The 9,152-nt window shown below is 47.8% G+C and overlaps 1 protein-coding gene across 1 annotated transcript; it reads right to left on the bottom strand.

The window, feature by feature from the left end:
- Window positions 1-637: 637 nt before the first annotated feature.
- emx3 (empty spiracles homeobox 3) lies at window positions 638-8,915 on the bottom strand (the record flags this gene model as incomplete). Its single annotated transcript, XM_084459502.1, has 3 exons — window positions 638-805; window positions 2,509-2,696; window positions 8,570-8,915. 3 exons carry the CDS (start codon window positions 8,913-8,915, stop codon window positions 638-640), a joined length of 702 nt encoding a protein of 233 aa, XP_084315628.1.
- Between the last annotated feature and the right edge of the window lie 237 nt (window positions 8,916-9,152).

Raw genomic sequence — 9,152 nt, 5'->3', positions numbered from 1 at the left:
CCACCAGTCGTGAAGAGTAGAAATATTTGCAGAAGTTGCTTCACCAATACCACACATTGTGCATCCAGTCGGTATTTAAAACAAAACAAAAAACCATAGAACAGAGGAATGACTTTTTTAGTTAAATGTGTGTTTGTGCAACATGAGGAAGTAGCATATCTACTGCAGGGAGACCTTAGTGTATTGGCAGGTTCTCTCTCTCTCCAGAGGTCGGTAGAGCTGTGATGATGGAGCAACATGCTGTCTGTCCAGGAGCTGAGGTCAAAGGTCGACCTGCACGGCCCTCTGGCATCCATGCAATGTCATATCAGTCTGTTTTTCAATCCAAAAAAATGTCTGCAGCATTGTTCATGATGTCCATCTAACCTCAGGTTGGGTCAGATAACCAACACAGCGAACCCTTACAGAGTCCAGGTACCGGCCCATCGAAGAGTCCGACCAGGATCCAATCACACGACTCTTGGAGGTGTCCAACACAGATCTTTACAATCACCAGGGGTCCCACATGGGTCCTTGGTGTAGAATGATGGGACCAGACTAAGTTGAGCCCTGTGTGTGTGTGTGTGTATGTGTGTGTGTGTGAGAGAGAGAGAGAGAGAGAGAGAGAGAGAGAGACTGGCTGTCCCATGCTGGCGGTTCAGTCGTCCGAGGTGACGTCGATGTCCTCGTGGCTGTCCTGCTGCGTGGCCGTGCGCCAGCGGCTGACGTGCTGGCTCCCCTTCCTCTTCTGCTGCGCCTCAGGAGACTCCTCCTCCAGCTTCTGACGCTTGTGCTTGGTCCGTCTGTTCTGGAACCACACCTTCACCTGCAGCACACACACACACACACACACACACACACACACACAGCGTCACTCCAACAAAACATCTCATCTGTTCTGACCCACACCTTCACCTGCAACAACACATCTCATCTGTTCTGACCCACACCTTCACCTGCAGCACACACACACACACACACACACACACACACACACACACACACACACACACACACACACACACAGCCTCACTCCAACAACACATCTCATCTGCATCAGTTATTGCGCAGAGAAGACTTTATTTACGTATGTCTATGGAAATTCAAAAAATCTTTATTTACGTATTTGTGTAAATGATGACATATCTTGTTATTTTTGTGTGCATCATATGCTCATATTCTATACGATCAAAAGACATGATCTACTGTAAATGAACATGAAAAGCTGTTCTGTCTTATTTGTTTGAAACTTGATTGAGCAGCACTGTCACCTCCCCTATGCTATGCCTCAGATAATCATCTAGTAAATGGATCTATAGTGAAAATCATCGTTTCTTTCTATGTTCTCTTTTAGGGCTTTCTGCCGTACTAAACCTGCCTACCCATCAGAACAGTGAACCATGTGAAGTGCCGATATACTTTTTATATACGTCAAATTTAGATGATTGCAAAAACCTAAGATACTGTTGAGAAATCTCCGTTGACTGGAGTGGTTCTGACTTTGATTGGGAAACTAGGTCATAAATAATTGTGAAATATGCCATTGTTGGCATTGCCTCGCCCATCTCCATAGCTACTGCAGACAAACAACATCCTCCCTGGTTTGGAAAGTGATTTTGACGGGAGGGGGCGGAGCCTGGAGGGGGCGGAGCCTGGAGGGGGAGGCGTGGGGGCAGACTAAACATGTCCTCATATCCCTCTACTCTCCTCACCGCTCAGTTCCGTCACATCGATCTAGCGTCGTCTCACCTTCTGCATATTAACATTTCAACCAAAATACCTGGAACACCTGAAAAGCGATAACTCCAAAAACCCCGACCCAGAAACCCCGACCCAGAACCTCCGACCCAGAACCCCCGACCCAGAACCCCCGACCCAGAACCCCGACCCAGAACCCCCGACCCAGAACCCCCGACCCAGAACCCCGACCCAGAACCCCCGACCCAGAACCCCCGACCCAGAACCCCGACCCAGAACCCCCGACCCAGAACCCCCGACCCAGAACCTCCGACCCAGAACCCCCGACCCAGAACCCCGACCCAGAACCTCCGACCCAGAACCCCCGACCCAGAACCCTGACCCAGAAACCCCGACCCAAAACCCCCGACCCAGAACCCTGACCCAGAACCCTGACCCAGAACCTCCGACCCAGAACCCCCGACCCAGAACCCCCGACCCAGAACCCCGACCCAGAACCTCCGACCCAAAACCCCCGACCCAGAACCCCCGACCCAGAACCCCGACCCAGAACCTCCGACCCAGAACCCCCGACCCAGAACCCTGACCCAGAACCCTGACCCAGAAACCCCGACCCAGAACCCCCGACCCAGAACCCTGACCCAGAAACCCCGACCCAGAACCCTGACCCAGAACCCCCGACCCAGAACCCCGACCCAGAACCCCCGACCCAGAACCCTGACCCAGAAACCCTGACCCAGAAACCCCGACCCAGAACCCCGACCCAGAACCTCCGACCCAGAAACCCCGACCCAGAACCCCCGACCCAGAACCCCAACCCGCTGAAGGTACCTGTGTCTCTGTCAGGCACAGGGTGCTGGCCAGCTGCTTGCGCTCGGCTCCGACTACGTAGTGGTTCTTCTCGAAGGCTCTCTCCAGCCGCAGCAGCTGCGAGGGCGAGAACGCCGTCCGGATGCGCTTGGGCTTCCTGGAGAAGGGCCCGGCGTGGAGGAGCAGGTTCTCCGGGCTGCCGTCGTCCCCTGACAGACGAGAGGGAGGACGGGGGAGAGAGAGATAGGCGGAGGGGGGGGGGTCACAGTTCAGAGTTGACAGACAGGTATGACACCGGCTCTCATGTGAGTGTGTGTAGAGGTTAACTTCTTAAGTCATGCAAGCACTGGTTTGATGCTCAGGTGTGGCTACGGCGGCACAGACTACAGCAGGTGTAGACTACAGACACTCAAACAGACTACAGCAGGTGTAGACTACAGACACTCAAACAGACTACAGCAGGTAGAGACTACAGACACTCAAACAGACTACAGCAGGTGTGGACTACAGACACTCAAACAGACTACAGCAGGTGTAGACTACAGACACTCAAACAGACTACAGCAGGTGTAGACTACAGACACTCAGACTACAGCAGGTGTAGACTACAGACACTCAAACAGACTACAGCAGATGTAGACTACAGACACTCAGACTACAGCAGGTGTAGACTACAGACACTCAAACAGACTACAGCAGGTGTAGACTACAGACACTCAAACAGACACTCAAACAGACTACAGCAGGTGTAGACTACAGACACTCAAACAGACTACAGCAGGTGTAAACTACAGACACTCAAACAGACTACAGCAGGTGTAGACTACAGACACTCAGACTACAGCAGGTGTGGACTACAGACACTCAATCAAACAGACTACAGCAGGTGTAGACTACAGACACTCAAACAGACTACAGCAGACAGGCACTGTTTGTATCCTACCTGGGACCATACTGTCCTGTTCTTATTTGACTCGGACAGTTTTTGTGTGTTTTTGAAACTCAAAACAGAGACTTGAATAGTGACATTTGATCTCTCTGTGCTGTCCTGAACCTCCACACAGTGGACCTGCTCTAGTGTGGACTTCCTCACCTCAGAGATGGAGATGTGATATGATGCAGCTCACGTTTGACTGTCATGGGGAGTCAGGAAATGGTGTGTAGCATGACTGACTGAACGATGTCGACTCAGCTGCTAGCATCATCCATCTACAGCACAGGCTGCTAGCATCATCCATCTACAGCACAGGCTGCTAGCATTATCCATCTACAGCACAGGCTGCTAGCATCATCCATCTACAGCACAGGCTGCTAGCATCATCCATCTACAGCACAGGCTGCTAGCATCATCCATCTACAGCACAGGCTGCTAGCATCATCCATCTACAGCACAGGCTGCTAGCATCATCCATCTACAGCACAGGCTGCTAGCATCATCCATCTACAGCACAGGCTGCTAGCATCATCCATCTACAGCACAGGCTGCGAGCATCATCCATCTACAGCACAGGCTGCTAGCATCATCCATCTACAGCACAGGCTGCTAGCATCATCCATCTACAGCACAGGCTGCTAGCATCATCCATCTACAGCACAGGCTGCTAGCATCATCCATCTACAGCACAGGCTGCTAGCATCATCCATCTACAGCACAGGCTGCTAGCATCCTCCATCTACAGCACAGGCTGCTAGCATCATCCATCTACAGCACAGGCTGCTAGCATCATCCATCTACAGCACAGGCTGCTAGCATCATCCATCTACAGCACAGGCTGCTAGCATCCTCCATCTACAGCACAGGCTGCTAGCATCATCCATCTACAGCACAGGCTGCTAGCATCATCCATCTACAGCACAGGCTGCTAGCATCATCCATCTACAGCACAGGCTGCTAGCATCATCCATCTACAGCACAGGCTGCTAGCATCATCCATCTACAGCACAGGCTTCTCTGGTGACGGATAAAGACCCTGGTCTGTTTCTAACACAGACAGAACTACTTATGAAAGACGACACACACATCTAAACACAAAGTATATTTGATTCCCTGATGAAAACTCAAATAAATGTTGGTTTAATGCTGTGAAATCAGATTGTTTCACAAAGAAGATAAATTACATGTCTCTGTGGAAATAACGTAGATGCATATTTGTTCTGAGGTGAACTAAATGTTATATTTCATATCAATGAATTATCAGAATGATATTTTGTAAGTAGGCATTTCCAACATCAATAATTAAACCCCCTATAAGGCCTGAATGGTATCCAGTAGTCCATCCATCTCACTCAGGTCTGTGTCTCTGCTCTCCTATTGGTCAGACTCATGTGTATACAGACAGACGTTCATTGAGTCACTGAGGGCGCTAGTGTGCACTATTTAAAAAGCATCCACCCCTCAAGCGCCAGACACGTAAATATTGCAGGTTGGAAAAATGCAAAAATCATTTGTTGCAAAAGTAGTGATGTGAAATTAAGCAAATCGAATCTCATGCCCATGTCTGATTTCATTCAACACCAGACAATAGTGAAGTGACTCCGTTTTTCTGTGTCATTGTGTTGCCGACTGTACGTGACTTTCTCAGGACCACAGACAACATCTGGGCTCCTGGGTTCCTCGTCCGTTTATTAAAATCACGCATGAAGGAGATGAATATTTTACATAAGCAAATACGTCTTGAAATGATTCGACCGCTGTATGAAAAGATTGTGCCTCGCTTGAAAGGACCAGGCGGCGCGAACGTGACCTCAGAGCACGGGACGCAACGTCCGCTGGACCGAGGCCGTGGGGGGGGGGGGGGGCAGGGGGCAGCGTGGGGACAGGGGGGGCAGCGTGGGGGACACAGGGAGGGCTGGAGCAACGGCCGTGGGGGGGGGCAGCGTGGGGACAGGGGGGGCAGTGTGGGGACACAGGGAGGGCTGGAGCAACGGCCGCCTGCCAAACCTACATGACAATATATGACACTGGGTACGTCCAGTCATATTCATATGCAAAAACTGACAGGAGGACATAATTAAATGAGAGGACGGAAGACATGAGAAAGCAGCTTCACTACAGCATATTCAGGACACTTATTATGATTTCCCATTCATTTGGAATTTGGATATTTAGAGCAAATGTCAGTGAAATGTATGTGGAGCAGACAGGATGGAATCAGCTTGTTGTCTAAATTACTGCAAATAAAGTCACACTTCCACTCAGCGGTCGACAATGATGTCAGGATCTTCAGTAGGGTGGGGGTTTGTTCCAGGGGGCAGTTTAACCTTTTGTCAAAACTGTAATGACTGTACTGATGAGGATGAGAAGGTTTTCTCTTATTGCCCCTGCAGCGCTGCTGAATATCTGCTCTGTTTACACGCGTCCGGCTGCGATCGCTCGTCCTGCTGACTGCCGTCTGCGCAGCCCATCATAAAAACCATGTATTAACTGTATATATCCCCAAACCATCATGTATTTACTGTATATATCCCCAATCCATCATGTATTTACTGTATATATCCCCAAACCATCATGTATTTACTGTATACTGTATATCCCCATGCCCAAAGGACTATGCTCAAAGTTAACATGGCGTTGCTCTTTCCCAACACTGTAAACAGGCCCTACATGCTGACTCAGCAGTAGGCTCCATGTCTCCTGGTCTCAGACGGCTTTACTGAAGCCCTGTGAGGCTCAGAGGCCAGAGCAGCGTCAGAGGGCCCTAGCAGCGTCAGGGGGCCCTAGCAGCGTCAGGGGGCCCTAGCAGCATCAGGGGGCCCGAGCGGCGTCAGGGGGTCCTAGCGGCGTCAGGGGGCCCTAGCAGCATCAGGGGGCCCTAGCAGCGTCAGAGGGCCCTAGCAGCATCAGGGGGCCCTAGCAGCATCAGGGGGCCCTAGCAGCGTCAGAGGGCCCTAGCAGCGTCAGGGGGCCCTAGCAGCGTCAGGGGGCCCTAGCAGCATCAGGGGGCCCTAGCAGCATCAGGGGGCCCTAGCAGCGTCAGAGGGCCCTAGCAGCGTCAGGGGGCCCTAGCAGCATCAGGGGGCCCTAGCAGCGTCAGAGGGAGCGACGCAAGTCGTCTGTCACAGAGCAGCGGAGTGTAAACTCAGCACGGGGACGCCAGGTCACCGTCACACAGGTGACAGGACGGGAGCCTGGAGGCGTCTGAAGGAGCTCTCTAGAAATCTATCTATGGCTCAGGCTAATTTTCTTGGCACTCAAAATATCACATGATTTTCCATGGGAAACATGAACTTGTCAATATGATATCATGTCTGTCTGTCTGTCTGTCTGTCTGTCTGTCTGTCTGAACAATAACAGAGTAGACCTAGTAGTCTGAATAATCAGATACCTTGGGAAAATAGCTCTAATCTTGACCTTCTTGCCTAGAAATGAACCCCTCTGCATATTTGCTGTCATTGAAGATGTCTAATGAATATAGATGTGTCATGAGAAACTCTCTAGAGATAGCTGAGTACACACTGAAATGCACCCTAACGATTTAAGGTGCTCACACGCATAGAACAGACTTAGCATCCTGTTTATATTGTCCCGCTTGACAGCACCTCAGACACACTGCCCATCTCTCTCTCTCTCTCTCTCTCTCTCTCTCTCTCTCTCTCTCTCTCTCTCTCTCTCTCTCTCCACACTATAGATAAAACAAATGTATTAGTGTAATAAGTATTTTCTTGGTGTAATAAGTCTATTTTCTTGGTGTAATAAGTCTATTTTCTTGGTGTAATAAGTGTACCAAGTTAGTTTGTTGAATTTGGCTTTTAACAATAAATCAGATTTCATGAACAAGGTGGCAGGTTTTCTGAATGAGGCTGAGATATCGGTGTGATTTATCCTGACACGCGCAGTCAAGCAGACTGAATATTCATGTGTCTTTTTTGACAGACTGGTTTTTAAGGGACCACTTAGTCTATGCGATTGAGAGTCAACCTAAGGAAAGCGCTCTGAACTCTAGTCGTTAGTTGAAGTTTGACGTGTGGTTTTAGTCCTTTCTGTTTCTTCAATTTAAGTCAATTTCTCTATACTCTGAATTTGCTTAAATGGGGTTAGTAGTGTAGCCCTACGATAAATATCTCTGAATCCTGAATTTATCTTTTGTTTGTTGAGTTAAATTAGCATAATAATAATAATAATAATAATAATAATAATAATAACAATATTACTACTACTACTCCTACGAATACTAATACTAATAATAATTATTATTATTATTATTAGTAGTAGTAGTAGTAGTAGTAGTATTATTATAACAATACTACTGCTACTATTACTACAAATACTACTACTACTACTAATAATAATAATAATAATAATAATAATAGCTTAAGAATTCAAGCGAATTCTAATTCATCTCTGAAAAAAAAACAGCAATCTACCAATGTGCATTTTCCAACAAGAAAGTCTTAATTCGTTTTGCAGTGGAGATAGTCTTTCTTGTAACTACCCAGAACACATGTAGGGCTGTTATGGTCTAATAAATACACTCCGACAGGACAACAATAAAAACCTAGATGAAAAAATATCTATCTGACTATTTGCCGATGGTCTTTGAATTTCTTGTTATTAGGCTACAATAACAGATATATAGATATATATGTATATATATATATATTAATTGTAATCAATCAATTGTAGAATATAGATAATCCATTATTTATCCATTTATCAACAATTACTCAATTAATTGCGCATAGATCTCTTGAGATCTGAAACTTTTTCCCGTGCGAAAAGCTTTTGTAATGTATTTGGGCCTTCTGTAGCCTATTTCGCTTTAATTTGATTGGGCATATAGCAGCCATTGTCTTCGTCTCTTACATTAAATACATCACTATTTCCAAGCTTTATATATGTTAATATGTTAATATCATAACAACTTCACAACAATATCTATATGCGAAATGAATAACGACAGTCTATCACTCCAGAGGACCAGATCATTGGTAGGCTAGGCCTATGTAACTATTTATAATGAATATCATGCGTAAAATGTGCATCAAGAATCAGTCATATAGGCTATGCCTGTCAATACAACATTTGGGCAATGTATTAATTACTTTGCCATCATGAGTTTTATAAAAGCACATCACAGCCTACCTTGGAACCTGTGTCCGAGATATCGGTTTCGTAGAACCCACGGATAGAAATTCAATGTTTCCCTCTGGTGCGGGTTAAAGAAAGCCTGCGAGGGGATTTGGAGCGGGTGCAGAGGCAGCCCGGAGCTGTTCGTGTGCGTCCCCGGCTCGGGGAACACCATGTCGTGATTACCGTACAAAGCCCTGCCGGAGTTCTGGAAGCAACTTCCGAACGGAGCCGGGTGAAGTGGTTCCGTGAACCTCAGCGCGGTGGGCCGGATCGGTTCGTCCCCCGCCTGAGAAGAGTTCGCGTCTTTGCCAACCAGGGACTCGATTGTAAAGCATTTCTTATTACTATGTTGATACATAGTGTTAAAAGTGTACACATATAGCTCGAGAAAAGAGGATAGACGAAGTGATGGGAAACAGTCAGTGAAAGTCCAATCAGTGTCTCTGTAAATCTCAGAAGGGCTGCTGAGCCGTCCAGGATCGATCCATAACTCGCGGTGTCTCGCCCGGCTGGTCGTCTGTCAGAAAGCGTCTCTCCCAGACCTCTGTTCTGGAGCCTACCTGCGAATTTTCGCCCGGAAAGCAATAAATAATCT

The sequence above is a fragment of the Borostomias antarcticus genome (assembly GCF_949987555.1).
Source record: "Borostomias antarcticus genome assembly, chromosome: 28".
In the NCBI taxonomy this organism is placed as follows: Eukaryota; Metazoa; Chordata; class Actinopteri; order Stomiiformes; family Stomiidae; genus Borostomias; species Borostomias antarcticus.
The sequence above is the reverse complement of the archived record's forward strand: the minus strand, read 5'-3'. Positions and strand labels throughout refer to the sequence as shown.